This window comes from Diadema antillarum, unplaced genomic scaffold (assembly GCF_040938485.1).
Source record: "Diadema antillarum isolate AM-2024a unplaced genomic scaffold, OU_Dant_1.0 seq00000708_RagTag, whole genome shotgun sequence".
Taxonomy (NCBI): domain Eukaryota; kingdom Metazoa; phylum Echinodermata; class Echinoidea; order Diadematoida; family Diadematidae; genus Diadema; species Diadema antillarum.
The window spans coordinates 56,088-75,339 of NW_027271612.1; the positions used below are offsets into that span (position 1 = coordinate 56,088).

At 40.5% G+C, this 19,252-nt stretch overlaps 1 protein-coding gene across 1 annotated transcript in view; it reads right to left on the reverse strand.

The window, feature by feature from the left end:
* The window catches only part of LOC139737831 (uncharacterized), a 55,764-nt gene extending 39,399 nt beyond the window's left edge, over positions 1 to 16,365 (reverse strand). Inside the window, exons 1-2 of the mRNA XM_071648505.1 lie at positions 16,158 to 16,365; positions 8,453 to 9,418 (exon numbers count right to left, since the gene is read on the reverse strand). Coding sequence (XP_071504606.1) covers positions 8,453 to 9,203 — 751 coding nt within the window. The 5' untranslated portion in view covers positions 9,204 to 9,418; positions 16,158 to 16,365. The remainder of the gene's footprint in view (positions 1 to 8,452; positions 9,419 to 16,157) is intronic.
* Positions 16,366 to 19,252: the final 2,887 nt, after the last annotated feature.

The window sequence follows — 19,252 nt, forward strand, 5'->3', positions numbered from 1 at the left end:
GTTTCGCATCAGCGAACTTTACGTGGGTACTACAAAAATGCCTCCCCCCTAAAAAAAAAAAAAAAAAAGTATTACACCAACACTTGAGCATAACAACAAACAAGAAAGCTAACAAACAAATAAACAACTTAAGATTTAATCTCATTTAGCTGCTTTGAATATTTCACGTTCCGTCTGTATATTATACTTCTTTTCAGAATTATCTCTCGCTTCCCGCTTCACAACTAGGAAATAAACGATGTCATACTACAAGTATATAAGAATTAAACTTATTGTCTTGCTCTAATATAGAATTCATTATTCCAAAAGTTCGTTTATCCGTGAATACAAAAGGCTCGATACTACAGTACTACGAAGGTTTGCTTATCCGACAATAACGCACCTACCCAATCACAAACATTCGTGCATTTTCGGATTATGAATCATAATATAATTTGACTATCACATTTACGAACATCTATACTAGTATTTCGTGTAGGGAAGTCGCGTGTATCTGAACGTTTCATTTTCGTACTAACGAACCTTTATATGGGTGCATGGGTACAACGAACATGACCCTCAACCCCCCCCCAAAAAAAAAAAGAAGAAAAAAAAAAAAGAAAGAAAGAAAGAAAGAGCTTAGTCAAACTAAGAATCAGTCAGAATTAGTCGCTTTGAAAATTCCACGTACCGTCTGAATTATCTCTCTGTCCAATAAAGAAATAAACGATATGAAACTAAGAATTAAACTTATTGTCTTGTTTTAAATATTTTTTTTTTTGCTTTTCTGATTCAATAAAAAAACGGGCAATGTAACGCGCAATTGCTGAAGAAAGAAAATATATTTAATGACCAAATAACGGCGAACAAATCCTTCTAATTTCTTTTTTCCTCTTTTGGGGGTTAATTTTCTTTCTAATACTCAAATGGATTTTACGTACACGCAATTTTAGTGAAACCATTTTCTTTTTGGTCGGCATTCTACGATAAGGTTCCTGTGGGTTCCCGCTCGCCAAAATTGCGTGATTTCTCTTAAATACTATGAACCCGAGTGATCTCTGATTGGTAATTTAGTCTATTTCATGATCAACAGTTGTTTATTTTCTGCTTGTAAAAAAAAAAAAAAAAAAAAAAACCACCACGTGAACTACTCGTACTAGTACATCGTACATATCTCTGTTTCGTTCAGCCAGTCTCACCTGCCTGGAGGGTGTTTCATAAAGCTGTTCGTAAAGTTACGAACAACTTACGAGCGACTGGTGATCAGTTCTTGTGCTGAATTATGGAAATTCTGATATGTATAGCACATCAGAACTGATCACCAGTCGCTCGTAAGTTGTTCGTAACTTTACGAACAGCTTTATGAAACGGGGCCCTGGTTCAGCCCACAGAACGTGGTTCAGGCGAGCGAGCCATGCCATAGCAATGGCGACGCACACACGGCGCACTCGCCTTTCCCACCACGTGCACTTTCCCTGGTTAATACGGTTACATGCAGCCAGCAGCATGAAATGGATGTATCAGGTGACTTACTAAATGCAGTGATAAAACGGTACCGTACTTACAGCTAGGGTAAGGGAAACTAAAACTTTTACAAATTGCTTCAATGAAAACGGCATCGATATATGTATACATGTTACCATTTTAATATTATCATGTGTATCAGGTGAATTCCACGCCTGTCTACAGTTCTCATTCCGACCGCTGTGCTACTTGCTGAGTCTTGCAGTGTGATTCTTGCCGGCTGGCTAGTAGTGGATGTGGCCACTACACACACGTGTATTCCATGTGCGCCTTGGATCACGGACGCTTCTAACGAAATTTGGACGAAACTGCCGAGCTCCGAACACGCATTTTCCGAACGAGCAACGCATTTGCCGAACGGAATTGAGCGGGCGGTCGTGCGTGAAATGCGTCCACAAAGCGTCCACAAAGCGTCAGAATCGTTGCTACTGGATCGATAACGAACTTTCGTTGGAAAACGAAATTGACGGAGGCGTTTCTTATTGCGCGTACTGTAGTGTGTCTCTGCATTACACTGATTTTTATTCCTGCGTCACTTCAGACATTTCACATTATAAGAACATAAAGATAACACAGTTACATGTATTAGCACTGCAGAAAACATTTTTAAAGTTTTCTCTCATGTCCAACTATGAAGACACATTGGGGAATTCAGTGTTATATCTCTAAATTCTCATGCATATCTGTACATTTTAGAGCAAAAATACTAGCAGACAATTCTGCAGGCAAATGAGAACTACACGTTTTACTCTTTTTTTGTTTAAAGATTTTGTCAACAATACGAGGGCAGAGAAGAGCCAGTCGAGTGAGTGCTGCAAATACAAGACTATGGTTTGCCTCCATCTCCACTCCCTTTGACCTCTCAGCATATCTGAATGACTTGACTGACTGGGTAGGAATCACGAGTGTTTATTGGAAGGCTGCCAAAACTTTCTTTACTTACTTCTGTCGTCTTATGGGAAAGAACAGGACTCTGATTTATTCATTTATTCTTTAATGGGGGGGGGGGGGGGTGGGTATGACTGGGCTGTACGTCTAAGTATACCGGTACATCAGTTTCATATTTGCATATGTGCTCGTTAGAGTACTTAAGCACCAGTCTTTTCAGTAGTGATTCAAATAAGACTGGGTTTGAAGTTTCCCACTTCAGTTCTCAATGGTGGGAAAATTTGACACTGATGGAAGTTTGGACTCACATCAGTCTTATGGTTGCAACATGCAAATTTAGCTCAAGTGATAAACCCATCAATTTCCTAATGATTGGTTGGTACTGCAACCTCATCATTCTTTCCAAATGTGAAATAGGTGCAAGAAAATAAGAACCCCTTGAAATATAAGTACAGTGTATGTTTGAATTTGAAATTAATGTCAAAAATCTTTTTTTTTAGACTCACACATTTTGTGTACTTGCATTCTTGTTTATTAGCGCATGACAGAGAGGGAGAGAGTGAAAGAAACAAAGAAGGGGAAAGATACTGTATTTAGTACTGTACATGTATGCATCACAATGTGCATATTGTGTGGATCTGAAAATCTGTGGTACTTGATGATTAATAAGAAAACTGACTGAACCACAAGACTATCTGTATTTCCATATCAGTCAAAAGATTAGCTGTGCAAACACCCCAACAGACAGCCCATTACCCTGTAGTTTCCACAATAATGCATTATAACAATAGCTTTAATGACCATTCCCCTGGGCAAATTCCCATCTCTGATAGAGTTAGCTCTGACCTTTGCACTTCCAGAGGCAAAGCTCTAGTCCACCTAGTATGTCTTCACAGAGTGTAAGCAGTAACCCTATGCACTGAAATCTCACTCCAATGCACGCTACCAACACCAGGCATTGCCACATTGCATGGTGCGGCTCTAGCGTCACAGAAGGTCTGCCATTACGAATCTACTCGGCCGTCAAAGCCTCACACACAATGCACGCTGTGGGGCCCCCACACCATGACCTTCAGCTTCAATGCACACAAAATCAATGGGAAGCATGCTTGCTGCGGTCAGGTGTAAAACTGCATTGTGGCTGCAATGTTGCTTTGTATGTACAACAGTGTCAGTGTAAATTACATTATTTTTCTACACCGTGTATATGCTGCACAATGTACACCAAACATGGTGAGGATCACAGCAGTTTCGACTCAGATTCGTGTTCAAGTCTATGACAAAGTTACCATATGGTAGGCAAAAGTGTATAAGGGCCTCACAGAAGATGACTGACTATTCAATTGCTGTTTACCATCAATACGTCAAACTCAACAAAACCTACATACAGTGTAGTTAGCACCTTTTTGTGTTGTCCCAAAGCCTGCACTTTCAAGGGAACTGTGCCACAAAATCTATGAGGATGCATATACTTTGTAGTGTACGCAAAGAACCTGAAAATGATGACATAGTTAGGGAACTAAATACCGAGCCAGTTTTGGACTACAGTCAAACCTGTCAATAGCAGCCACCCAAGGGAGACAAAGAAGAGTGGCTGTTATAGACAGGTTATCTGACCTTTGTGTGCATGTCTACATCATTGTATAGTACTTACATACTGTACAAATTGTATGTATACTGCTGTGCATACGCATGATACACACATGTGTTGAACAATGCCAGTATTGATCAAGTTGTCCCACAGTAGCATGTGTATAATCGTGAAGAAAGCTTTACACTTGTCCATTATCATGACTGAACGAGTGACGAGTGGAAGGGTGGCTATCATTGAATGTTACCCATGAATGACTGGCAAGGCTACAAAACAGAAATCATGCTAAATTGTCAGCTCAGCTGCAGCAGCGGCTCCGTGTGGGTCTTTTGCCGCTCCCGTTGGCCGCTATATAGACAGGTTAAAATGTACCGTGGGAGTGAAAATTCGTGGCCGCTGGCCACGCGGGACAGGTGGTCGCTACAAACAGGGTCTCTAACAGGGCTTTTCTCTCGGGGGATCTTTCAGTTGCTACATACGGCAGGTGGCCACTATAGACAGTGGCCGCTAAGGCAGGTTTGACTGCAATACTAAATATTTTTCTGCCAAGTGCTCTCAATGGAAAAGTTTACAAATTATATAAACTGAAGTCAGTACAGGTCTTCGTCCTCCTAAACTGACATCCAATTGATGAAGGAATGTAATCTCAAGTTTAAGTCAATAAACTGCAATAAGGCCTTTGCTTTGAGAAGAAAAAAAGAGACATTAAATACACTGTATATATCAAATGCAGGAAATGAATGAACACACTTAGTACATCAGACAAGGAAAACAAAGAGAAGAGTTTAAACTACATAAACAGTACAATGTAGTTGTTGAAAAATTAAGCATATTTGATGGCTACCTCCACTTCTGAAAGACATACATTCAACATGATTCATCAATACAGCAGAATATTTTTTTTTTCATTTCAGACAGATATTATGTGATGACATTTCATATTAGGTCAGCCAAAGTTGTGGTTAGATGTCCTTCTTCCTCTGGCCAGTAACAAAAGCTAATGGCTAGTTTTACCTTCTGGGATTATTCATCAAAATCTTCCTATGCGTGACACTGTTGACACTAACCAAATACACACATTGTACACTCCATCATTTTATATCTTTTTTTTTTTTGTGAGTGCATGTGGGAATACCTACACAACAGCTGTTCATTTTCAGTAAAGAAGGCCAGATAATTCCAACAACACGTATAATGAGACTCACTTTCACTAACAGCAATTTTCTGGAATGTCATATTGATTGCGCATATCACAAATGCTTCGCTAGATGGCAGCATTCTAATCACTACTATTTGGGAATGGTGTATCACCGTTCCCTATAAAAAAACAAAGAGAAATCTTCAGCAACATAACTCACATATACAGAACTCAGATTCTGTTCTCAGATTCATGTTACTTGGAATGCAGGAACTTACATTGTAATTTCTTGTTAGTTGTTGTTGTTCTTGATCAAGTTGGCAGGTCTATTTTGTGCATTTTAATGCGTGCATCAATGCCAGGTTATGTCATCTGCCTTTCTTAACCCTATCTCTGTCACGGGCCGATTAAATCGGCCCAAAAACTGCAATAGAAATGCTTCGGCCGATATTATCGGCCCTATTTTGATTGACAGATTACTTCAAAGGCTATGACACTACCACTCTATAAACTCATTTGTGATTGGCTGACAGTGTAAGGAAACGACTTCCAGCGTGAAAAAAGCTTCTCCACCTTTAACCAATCAGGAAAGCTTTCTCAAAGTCCAAGAAATTGTGGTGGCCCCGCCCATGTTCATTTGCATTCAGACTGCAATGTATTGTGTACAGTTTTGCCATGTGTGGAGAACTTACACGAATCTGTATATGTGGGACTGTAATAGAGATCGCCGCGAGCGATGAAAAGATCGTACACGTGGGTCAATTTTCATCTATTTTATCTAAGTCAAAATAGTAAAACATGAAGTGAAAACATTCAGATTAGGGATTTCAACATCTCTGAATTCTGTGAAGGTGTATAGTTTCAGTAATATCGGCCTCATAAATGATCTGAAGAATAGATGAACACTGCTCATTCGGTGCAGCAGTTACAGCAGTGCAATGGGTCTCTAGTTAGCCGGGGCCAGCGGGGCAGGTGGAAGGAGCAATAGGGTTACAGTAGCTTCCTGCTGGCGGCTTGAAGCTGTACAGTCTTGATGTTGGGGTATGTTTGACTGTTTATTATTATTACATGATGAAACCGTCACTATGCGAAACTTCAGATCAATGCAGGTTTATCATAAAGAAAATGACTGCTGTGATAGTTAATTCTGTTTCAATAAGGAAAGTGCAGAAAGTCGTAGACTAGCATATGATGATCAACTGGAATGCATGGACACTCCAACGACGCAACGTCGATATTTTCAATAACATTTTTTATCCTGAGATTATCTTATGATTATGGCATTATCATAGGAGAAGATTAATATAAATTTGAAAGAAAAAAGCACAATTCAATTTATATTTTCAGCTTGACAGGATACAAACATGCTTTGTCTACTTTCAGGCCAACATCACTCACAAAATCAGAAATTACAAAAATGTGTGAAATCTAGGTTGTAATTGCCACAGACTTTTGTTCATAAAATGAAAAGTACTGATGCTATTGATGAAAAAATCATACCATCTGAAAGCTGAATAAATTCTCTACAACATCTATGAGACCTTTTTGTGATGCAAGCTTATGTTGTGTGGAAAAATGAGGTGGTAACATGTAGAAATATGTCTGCATTGATAATTATGTGACATAAGAGGGCGTCCTACTTAAAATTGAAGTGCGCCCTCACTCAGATTATTACGGAAAATTAAAGTTTAGACCATAAGCTTTCAAATGATGTATAACATGACACATTAATGTCAATAATAATAATCAGAAATGGCCATCAACAATCTTGTGTCTGTGCACTGCAAAATGTCTGAGCAGTCTGGCTACGGCGTATGTGACAGATATAGGGTTAAGGTGTAAAAATGTGACTGAATTCAGACATGTATGTAACCCACAACATGGTCCTGTGATGCCATATTGTGTATGCACTATCAAAGTACAGTACAGTCAAACCTGCCTTAGTGGCCACCTGTCTATAGCAGTCACCTGCCGTATGCCACCACTGAAAAATCCCTCAGAGAAAAGCCCTGTTAAAGACCCTGTGTATAGCGACCACCTATCTAACGCGGCCAGCGGCCACAAATTTTGTTTCCCGCGGTAGATTTTAGCTCGTCTATAGCGGCCACAGACCCACATGGAGCCATAACCGAGCCGGTAATTCAGTGTGATTTTCTGCTTTGTCGCGTGCCTGTCATTCACGAGCAACGTTCAGTGATCACCATCGCTGCATTCATTAGTCATTCAGTCATGATAATGCAATTAGTGTAAAGCTTTCTTCACAACTGTGCACATGCTACTGTGCAACAACTTGACAAACATCAGCATTGTTCAATGAATGAAACACAAGTGTGCATACGTATACACATTCATGTGTACACGTGTACTTGTAGATGTATGCAACGATGATACATGTACATGTAGGCAATGCACATAAAGTCGGATAACCTGTCTACAGCGGCCACCTGTCTACAACAGTCACTTTTTTGCCTCCTTTGGGTGACCACTACAGACAGATTTGACTGCACTTTGTATGTAATGTCTACAGTGACAGACATAATAAATGCCCACTGTTCTAATAAAATAGGCAGTGAATTTTCTCTCCTCTATTTGAACGAGATTTGTTACAACTTTTGATTTGTAAGTTGATAGCAATGTGACACTTTTCCTTCAAAAATCTGAAGTCAATAGCATCAGTAAACCTGCATTTTGTATCAATGCTCATAACACAAATCTCATTGATGAGTAGTGGATGGGGCATGTGGGCTGACATGGGTCAATGGACGCATTGTATGAGGGTTCAGCTGTCCACAGTTGCTTCCACTTAACAGAGCAATAGCATGTTATTGCCTTTCACTCCTTCTGAAAGTGAAACAATTTTATCTGATGAAAGTTTGGTTATTCACACTCAAAACTAAACTCTAGCTTTACAGACACACAATTTTAAAAAAAAAGTGACTAACTCAGGATTGCATGTAAACAAACATAAACATATCCTAAACTGTGTATATAAGTTCCTTTAAGCCAAACAGAAGAAAAGCTATCAAAATGTATGCAAGTGCAAGAAAGGCTTAAACTACAACATAGAATCATGCTGGTATGTATCTACACTGTATATGTCATCTTCTGTATATATACATTTTGCTATTTAATGTACATATGTTCATCAATATTATTCAGGGCTCCATGGAAGACCACTATTTATTGGTGAATGGACTACCCTGACAAAAGATTAGAAATAAATAAATAAAAATAGAATCAAATGTTCTATTGCACTGACCTACCTGGCAGAAGCACTGGTCTGAGGGCAGAAAAGGTGATTACTGCAGTATGTGACACAAAGGGATACTTACCATTGACCTTAGCAACCGGGGCAGGGGCAGCAGCAGCAGCAGCAGCAGATGTAGTAGTAAGTGCCGGACTTGAACTACCAGCAGCATTTGCTGTGGGTGCCACGACAGGATTAATGGGTGCTTTGGTCCATGCATTGACTTTAGGCGGTGGCGCCGGCGTGGCGTCCACTTTTTTCTTGGCCATCATTTCCTTCTTGGCCTCCTCGGTTTCCTTGGGGTCCCTGGCACTCTTGTCTGTCCTTGGGCTCTTCTGCTTGTCACGGGGCCCGTTGGGCTGTCTGGAGTTAGTCCTACCCCCACCAGACTTAGCTGCCTGATAGGCCTTGCTATTTTGAGATTGCTTTTGATTGGAGTTTGGCGGTGGTCGTGAGGCGGCTGAAACCGCGGCCGGTTGAGGCTGCGAAAGAGACGGAGGCGGTGGTGACGTCACGCTGTTTTGAACACTTGGCACCACAGGCGGTGTTACCTCCTTGTTCCGATGCCATGCATTCACCTTAGGCGGGGGAGCTGGAACAAACTTCTTTTTCTCCGCCGCTTTTTCGGGTGTCTTGCCATCCTTCTCCTGCGCTTCTTCCTGCTTTCCGTCCTTGGACACAGGGGGCGCTGTCGCTGGATTCACATTTTCCTTCGACTCCGACGAATTCTGTGCCGCCTCATGGTTCTCCGTTGGAATGGGGTCCTGCTGAACTTTCTCCGGTGGCCCTAAAACAGCGCTGCTGTAGCTCGGCTGTTTCGCCACTTCAGCAGCCATGGCAACCTGGATCTTGCACCACTCTCAAAACACTTTCACACGACTCGTTGCTGCAGAAATATTGCTTCTCGCTGATGTATGCTCAGTGTTTTTGGCTAGGTGCAGCATGTGTTCTTCAAACTGCCATGGCTGGGAACGAAGTTCCTCGTAAATCTGTCAAAGATGCCACACTCTTCAGACTATGCTTTCGAGGATGGTCTGCGTCAGGAAGCTCCCTGAAATCAAAACAGAACCATCATCAATCATCAATACCGATTGTTACTTCTATTTGAATTTTAAAATAATGTTTCTGGCACCCTTCGGGCGGAGGCATAAAAAGCCATTGTGAAGTATATAAAGTTAACAGAATGAAATCACACAAAATCTAACTAATCAATCTTCATAGTATTATTTCTGCTTCTCTTCTTTTTCTTTACTTTTTTTAACTTTTTTTCTTGACTCTGCTATGTTTGAAGTGGCTTTGTTGGCGTGATACACTTCACAAAATACTGTACTTAGCACCACTAGTTTTGGCCACTAGTTTTTTCTTGAAATGATCCTTCCAAACATTTCCTATTAAACCAAACTTCCGCATGCAATAAAGCACACAAGCCAAGTTCTTCTTGCCTTTCTGTCATGCCCAAAACCATGTCTTGTTTCAAAACATGAGAAACTGACTATTAGGCCAAGTAAAAAAAGAAAGTAGTTTCTCATCTGGGTTTTTTGAGCAAGGCGATGAGGGAGGTCCTTACTATTTGACATCTTGGTATTTTTTAGAGGATTGTCAAAATGAAAGTAATATGTGTTTCTCGTCCGGTAATTCTGAGAAAGGTAACGAGAGAGGGCTTTACTATTTTCTATATCCAATTTATGAAATGAAATATCACTCTGGCAGCTGTGTTATGAGGGACCAGTTCCCAAGTGTATGTCTTGCCTGCACTCTGTGCATTTTCAAACAAATAGATATATGTACCATACTTGAAATGAAACTTCATGCTTGCAGAAATACATTTGCTTTTTCTTTCCACACAGATGTCAAGGGAAAATGACCATCTTAATACTGGTACAGTGTATTTAGTGTTGTAATGGCATTTCTGATACCAGTGTACTTGCAATTCTGATGTATTGTGCTATTAATTGAAACAGGTATAAAACATGTCTTTCAACAAATGTACGACTGAAATAAATTCCAGGATATTCAAAACACTGCTTTATTTATCAGTGGTGTTTGTGACTTTTTGTGTCCATAAAACACAGCTGGTATGTATCTGCATTTCTTCACAGTACAATTATTGTAGCACATTCAACTGGAAACTGGCTTGTACAATTGCAGATGGATGTCAAAATGATACTGATATGGCATTGTGGCATTAAACATTTAAAGATGTTCCTTCATGTTCCAAAAAGACATTTGATAATCACTCATTATTTAAATGATGAATGATTGTATACCACACTACAGATGATACGACTCACGGCCGTGTCCGTGAATTTACATCGTTAAAAAAAAGTATCCCGCAGAAATACGAGACAAACCAGAATCCATGGAAAAGGTATTTATTTTGTAGATACACCCATTTAATAATTCTACATTTGCTGGAAAGCGCATTCATTTTCTCTTCAAAATAGAACAATACATCGCCGTCAGATGCAACGTTACAGAGCAGAGTGTACGGGCCTCTAGCGGGTTACACATTCGAATGTGTTCATGCGTGCCTGCAGACAGCTGACAGACCAGGGGATGGGGACCCTGGGCCCTGTTTCATAAAGCTGTTCGTAAAGTTACGAACGACTTACGAGCGACTGGTGATCAGTTCTGTTGTGCTATACAGTACTTATCAGAATTTCCATAATTCAGCACAAGAACTGATCACCAGTCGCTCGTAAGTTGTTCGTAACTTTACGAGCAGCTTTATGAAACACCCCCCTGGACAGCTAGCTACAGCTGTACAGACACGCACCCTTTGCCAATACGGTGCGGCACGGCCAGCGCCACTGCACTGGCACCGTACCTTCCGACACTGCACACACATGCACATAGTCACAATGACATGAAAATGTATACAAACTCGATACAATCCTCACAAGCATTTGTACAGTACAATTCATCCGCTTAAGATATGAGAAAAGGGGAAAAATACGAACAATGCGCAAAATAATTATGCGTTGAATATCAGCGATTGTTCGCAATAATGTTGCCGCTATCGCGTTCACGACGTACCGAGTGCGCTGTACATCACAACCCAGGCCGGCCCGCGCCGCCCACCCATCCAACTCAGTTCGACTGCTTTGTGGGTCATTCCTCCTTGCCGAGCTCGCAGTGTGAAATGCATGCATTATTATATACGCACTACAGAAGCTACAGCTGTACTACAGCTAAGTAGAGGACGCAAGGCGTAATTAGAAATGAGACATCATCACGATTGGTAGGTGAATTGTCGATTTTTTTTTTACGGCGGCCGAAAAAATAGTAAATATCAAAAAAAGTCGATGCGGCAACTGAAAATCAATGCGGGCGGGGAGCAGGCTGGGACGAGAATTATGAATTTCTTGGTATTTTCAGCGCCATTTTGAAAATAGTAAATAGTAAAAAAATCGACGCCGCGGCCAAAATCGATGCGCGCGAGGACGAGAAACTGGTTTCTTTTTTTACTTGGCCTTAACATGAAGAAAGACTTCCCGACGATTTTGCGAGTGGTTAAATTTTGGATCGTGGAGTACAGTACTGAATAGAGAAAGGTATATGTGCACATCACATTCACACCGGAATCACAGCCAATATTTTCATGTGTCTTTCATATTCGCGGATAGCACCTGACTCGCGAAATTCGCAAAAATAAATAAAAACCCCGCGTAATATTTGGCGTATACAGTAATGGCTTCTCACCCAGTGTACATTCCAGTAGCCATCATTATGGTCTATTTCCTTTCCTTTTTCTATCAAAATTTTGGTATACAAGGCATGTAGCATGCCCTAATAAAATACTGAATTTGTATTTGTGTGTGTGTTTGGCTTGCCATAGAACCAGTAGCCATTTGTCTCATTCACAATGGTAACGGACAATGACAATCACACCGTCTGCCCCACATTCCACACATAGTGAATGCCACTGATTCTATGGCAAGCCGGATTCTCGCTGGTTTCGGTATCTCTGAGAGTCCAAAATGATCACATTTTGAAAACTGAAAGGGTTTACAACAAGGCAATCGCCAAATTGTGTCTCGCCCATTCGCGTACAAGGAATTAATATTCTTTATAACTCCCAGAAGTTAATTGATCTGCTTATGACCTTTGACCTTGTGGTGACCTTCAACACCTAAGGGACATTTACCATCCAAGTTTGGTCACAAACGGACAAAGGGATCAAAAGTAATGAGCCATAATCGAAACGCGTCGTAAAAACTTAACATTGGGCCCTAAAAATTTGTTGACCCCTTTCTGTGACCTTTGACCTTGTGATGACCTTTAACTCCCCAAGGGACATCTACCGTCCAAGTTTGGTCACAAACGGTCATAGGGATCAAAAGTTATGAGCCACAATCAAAACGCGCCCTAAAAACATAACATTGGGCCCTAATAGTTTGTTGACCCCTGTCTGTGACCTTTGACCTTGTGACGACCTTCACCTCCCCATGGGACATCTTCCATCCAAGTTTGGTCACAAACGGACAAAGGGATCAAAAGTCATAAGCCATAAACGAAATGCGCCCTAAAAACTTAACATTGGGCCCTAAAAGTTCGTTGACCCCTGTCTGTAACCTTTGACCTTGTGGTTACCTTCAATTTCCCAAGAGACATCTACCATCACCCAAGTTTGATTGCCATTGTAGCAACATGTGCTGAGTTACGTGTGATAAGAGAGTCTTGCAAGTAAACTTTAACGTATGACCTCAAATGACCTTTGACCTTATCATGTGACCTCTTACGGCACTATAACATGAAGGTACCCCCAGTGCATCCATCACCCAAGTTTGATTGCCATTGTAGCAACATGTGTCGAGTTACATGTGATAAGAGAGTCTTGCAAGTAAACTTTAACGTATGACCTCAAATGACCTTTGACCTTATCCTGTGACCTCCAACGGCACCATAACATGAAGGTACCCCAAGTGCATCTATGACCCAAGTTAGGTTGTAATCCAAGCAACTTATGTGAAGTTATTTGTCAAAAGAGAGTCTTGCAGGTAAACTTTAACATAGAAAAGAGAGTCTTGCACATACTCTTTAATATATGACCTCAAATGACCTTTGACATCATCACATGACCTCTGACAACACCATAACATGAAGATACCCCTAGTGCTTCTATCACCCAAGTGTGGCTGCCATTGCTGTAACAGTTGCCAAGTTATGCATCATAAGAGAGTCTTGCAGGTAAACTTTAACATTTGTGACGGACGACGGACGGATGACGGACGGACGACGGACGGACGCCATTTGGATCCCTTATAATTAGTCTCGCCTTCACCTCCAGTGGGCGAGACAAAAATGGTCATAAAATCACAACGCATTAACCAAAATTAAAGAACTTTGTGTCATTCTATTGGAAAAATAATGGTCTTTCTGATAGCATGCAAAATAATGACATATTTGCATGAATATTGCTGAAATTAAAGATCTTAGGTGTTCCGTTCTTTCTGGGCCACCCTGTATATAGGCCATTCTGGTGGAATTATGGGCGGCTTGCATTGAATAGTGAACAAAAAAAAATAATAAAATGATGCACCAACAAAATTGGATGCACATTAGGAATAGAAACTACTTTGTTTTTTACTTGGCTTTATAATCATATATCACAAGTTGATTGTGGTGACTCCACCACCCGAGCCAGACCATAGCCACAGCATAAACAAAAGGCAGTGTATACAACCACACGCGTGTGTCTTTACCATCCTGCCACACGAGTGTGGTTGTAGCCATGGCCCGAGTCGCTGGATACAGCCACACTCGTGTGTAATGTACAGTGTACATATCCACACACACGGAGAAACTGATCGCCGTGCGTATCAAGCACATGAACACCACACAACCAGCTTGCTCGCAAAGCGATGAAAGTAACCTCATTTTCATACCTTCTAATATTGTTTTCTTACAAATATTTTTTATTGCTCCGTTCTTATCGTGTTTGCTTGATACGGTGGGTCTAGAATTAAAAGCAAAGTTACAACTGCCGCTAAACTGGGGGACTTTGGACTGACATCACTAGACTGCAGGTGGCAGGCCCTACATCATGTACATCGTGACTTCGGGTGCATGCTAGCGATTGCTCAGCGCAGCTGCAGCAGTAGCCTAGCCAGCGCAGTTGTGCTGCCGCCTGCACCACCCCAGCAGGGACCCGCGTGCCAGCTGCCTGCGTACGCTAGGTGCCCGATTTGCGAGTTACTGTACCCGAACGAATGAAGGCGAAGTCTAAATAATGACGCGATGCATGATCAATCGTAAATCAAAGTGCAAAATCAATTGTAACTTTGCTATTGATTTTAAATTCATCTTATCAAATAAAGAAAAATGAGAATAAAGTTCAAAATAAAATGTCTACTAGGTGGCGATGGTGAGATAATATTAAATGAAATTAATCTAGGAGGTAAGTTCATTGCTTTATCGCGTGTTGATGTGACCACACACAGCGTGTTCCCCGCTACGCAATGTAGGGTTGGGGGTACCACGTATCGTCACCCTAAGGATCTGTAGCTTGTTTATTCTAAAAATATAACACAAATCCGCCTAATTCTTACCTCAATGCCATAAATACTGCAGTTTTGAATGTCGTGACCGTCTCGTTGATTATGAATCTCCGTTTTAAAATAGCGCAATTTTAGTGCGTGCGTTCCGTTTTCTTCACGCAGCTAAAAAGGGAACCTTGCGATCGGCACCCCCTAACCTCCATAGGTATACACGTGAATTTCACAGCATAGGTAATACACGTGAATTTCACAGGCCATAGGTAATACACGTGAATTTCACAGCCATGCGTCATTACTGAGCGGATGTGTAATTTTTAGCTTGGTTTGTTTGAGTTTGATTTTCGTTTCTTCGTTTTTATTGTTTTTATAGCTAATGACACTTAATCCCGCGCTTACTTTTTCGTTCTATACGCAAACAGCCATGATACGCAGGGTGCCGATGGGAAGGTGCCCTGCCGATAGGTGGTGCCCCAACCATGTATAAAGCTTCTCGCCGTGTGTGGATATGTACACTACATTACACACGAGTGTGGCTGTATCCAGCGACTCGGGCCATGGCTACAACCACACTCGTGTGGCTGGATGGTAAAGACACACACGTGTGGTTGTATACACTGCCTAAACAAAAATACAAGTCATGTTCCATTTCTATATCACATTCAACTTTGAAATTAAATTCCGCTCCACATGCCGATAGATGTTTTGCATGTTTTAAATCATCTAATTTTTGAAGAATAACAATATTAATTAAATATTCTCTATTTGACACATTACTAAATAGTTTCCAGTCAGGTTGTCTCCTAATGACGTAAATGGCGGTAATTTCATACCGGGGAATACCATTTCATTCTGATTGATCTATAGCATTCCTCGCTTGAACCAGCTCCGGGCGGCAGCGGCGCGCTGCATTTGGCCATTAGCGCGCACATGCATGTGTAGAAATGTACGTAGGGTACACACAGTACGTGCGGTGGCTGCATGCATGCAGCGCAGTCGGCCCATATCGGAAACTCACGTACAAGTACCTGCAAACAGCCACAGGCAAAAGCCCGATCTATAGCTGGGCAGAGTATATCTTTTGACAATGTAACCGCAATCTCTAATGTAGCTGGTATGTTCAAGATGAAATTGATAACTTAAACTCTGTACACGCACATTATTGCATCTTCAGCACGTTCCATTATTGTAAAAAAGCAAGATCTCGTGGTAGTGTCTTGCAGTCCCGATCCCGTGCGCACACAGACAAGCTATCGAGTATCGTTCCCACCTCTGAACCATACGTGTACTTACCTACACACTCCTCCTGCTCCTTCCAGTTGTTTCACGGCGAAATATAGAATGCTAAATTTTAAGAAAATGTCTCTCTTTGTGCACCCTGTGACCCAAACTCAGTCTTCCTCTTCCAGAATAAAACTATAAAATATAGAAGCTCTTGCTGGCAGACATCCGAGGCACTCGAAATCATAGAAATTCCGTTCGTTATGCTTTCAAGCCCATGCACATGTCGCCATTCCGCAGAAAGAGGGTACCTAGCAGTTCGCGCATGCGTGAATGCGAACGAGCCTCCGAAGTGCGTAAATGACGTCACACGGACCATGCTGTTTCATGCTTTCGGGACCTCCGTGTTTTTCACGCATGGCGCTATACACATTATTTTTTTTTCCCCAATTTTTTTTAACGGATACTGTCCTGTAAAAGTGGATATAATTTGTTAGTAATTTTTGCGCGCTTGGCTGGGTTAGATGAATTTTGCATGTTCTTAATTCCGCGGAATCAGGACATTTGATTACAGGAACGACAACGTAATACATGCAAAAATATTCACGTGCCTTTATTTTCGTGTTACCTTCTGGAAGCGCGAAATGAGCGAAAATTTCCACTTTTGCCCTACATGTCGAACTGGTCTGTTTCCGCTTGTTTTCTTGTCTTCTTCAGTGCCGTTTTTCAAAGTGAGGGCCTGAGGGTCAGACATTTTGCTGCCACTGCCCTCCCGAAATCATAAAAAAAAGAAAAAAAAAATGTCTTCGCAGCTTTGGCTGCCACTGCTTTGCCAAAATCGACTGACGAGCTATCTATCTATCTATCTATCTATCTATCTATCTATCTCATATCTATCTATCTATCTATCTATCGATAGTTTACCTATCTATACATCTCTCTTATACCTTCAATCTACAGTATATAAAATTATCCATATTCAATGCTCATTAAGTATGTATCTCTAACAAGAAGTGCGTTCACCTGTTTTGATGCAGATGTAGACAAGATTGAAAGTATGTATAGGGCCTATGAATTCGAAGAATAGGGTGTCTATTGACACTCAGGAACAACATCTCACTCTCAATTAGTGAAATTTGCGTGATGATAGCTGTGAGCACCTCAGTGAAGCTCCAAAGAAGCTCCGAAAAAGGTCAATTTATTGTAGTACTACTTGAGCGATACTAAACCTCAGTATTGTGGGAATTTGTGGGCCTATAACGTTGATAATGTGATTCAGGGAAAAAATGTGTAATATATATATATATATATATATATATATATATAAACATTGTAGATTGGCTATTAATGCATTCCCTGCATTCCTCTGTTGTGACTATATATATATATATATATATATATATATATATATATATATACATATGTATAATTATATATTATATATATATGTACATACATCAGTATATGTATATATATATATATATATATATATATATATATATATATATTATGTATTGACAATTACTGTTGTGCATGATGCGTATTCTTATTGAAATCTATTCTGACGTCCTTTTTATTACGGACTTTCGCAGATCATCGACGAAGACAATGAACCTTTAGTTGTTTTTCATTCCTGAAAAAATATTTGGTCCTGTAATATTGCCCAATATTCACAGGTCAATTTACTATATCATACACGTCAGCACATGGATTACATCAGATGATTCGTCAGTCAACTGATTGCCAAGACTCATTCGATTCCTGAGCACGTGGCAGTGTAATAGCAGCGGAGTGAATTGGACTTCGAAACAGGCCTCCTCCACCCCCCCCCCCCCTTACATGGGAATGTAGTATAGAGCGCCCTCGTTTGAATTCAAGCGTTGAAACTCCTCCATGAGTCAATGAATTGATCAGCTTGTCTCTCTATAAGTGAGCTGTTACATAGGGTCTATAAATCAATGCATTTGCGAGTTTCGTTATCTTTAGAAAGTACATTTATATAGTCTCAAATATCAAATCATTTTCCCCCTATACCAGGTTAGGCCAGCGCCACGTTTTTAAAAGGGGGGGGGGGGCAGCTTATATTAAATCTTTTGTGCCACTTTCGGGTTTCATCAGCTGACAAGACAACAGGAACAAAAAAGAGGCTCTCAACGCAACTTTCTGCTGCTACTTCCGGGTTTCTTCAGCTGACAAGCAAAAAACAAAAGCAAGCAAACAAAAACAAACAAACAAACAAACATCTTTATTTCATTTCATTTATTTTCCACCTCCTGATAAAAAGCATTTACAAAAAAAAATACAGGAACGATACATACACAGTAGAACATTGGAACAATACAAGAAAAAAATTCAACTTACAACATTTTCACAACAGACAAACACAACATAAAAGCAGTTATTTCAGTTTGTGCATGGGGGAATCAACATAGACCGTAAATGGTCTTTCAATGGCTGATCCCAAATATCACAGCAAATAGTTACATTAATGCAATACACACAAGAAAACTATATTACAGAAAGTACACAATACTGAAGAAGACAAGAGTCATCAATGTGTAGTGCTTATACACTGAATAAAACTTGAAATGTAAAGGATATCTTTATGAACAAGAAAGAATTGTAACTTCGATTAGATATTGAAAGTCTATTAGACAACTTTATTACATTAGTATTTTGGCAATTAAATCATTCCATAGGACAGGCCCCGTCATTTGAAACAAACAACCAAACAAACATAAAAAACAAAACAAAACTTCCGGGGTGCCACTTCCGGGGTGAAAAAAAAAGTGGGGGCTCCCAAGTGGTTAGTCTTTATGTATTCCTATATGTATTATCCCCCAAAAGTGCCCCCCCCCCCCCCCTCCGCCGGCCCTGTCATAGGCTGCGTTTATCAACTTTCCCCTGTTTAAAGGGATTGTGTAGTTTTGGTTGAGACCTAATTTCAGGTTTCTAACATTTGTTGGTGAGATAATGAGAAACCTCTTATGAAATATGAAAGAGCCTGTAATTCTATGAGGAATTCAACATTTATTCGATGAAAATTAGTTTTGAAATGGCTGAGATATCAAAAAAAAGAGCGATTCTAATAAAGTGTGGGACCCACACTATGATTACGATTCGCTTTGTTTTACTTTGTTTTGGGATGTTTCAGTCATTTCAAACCC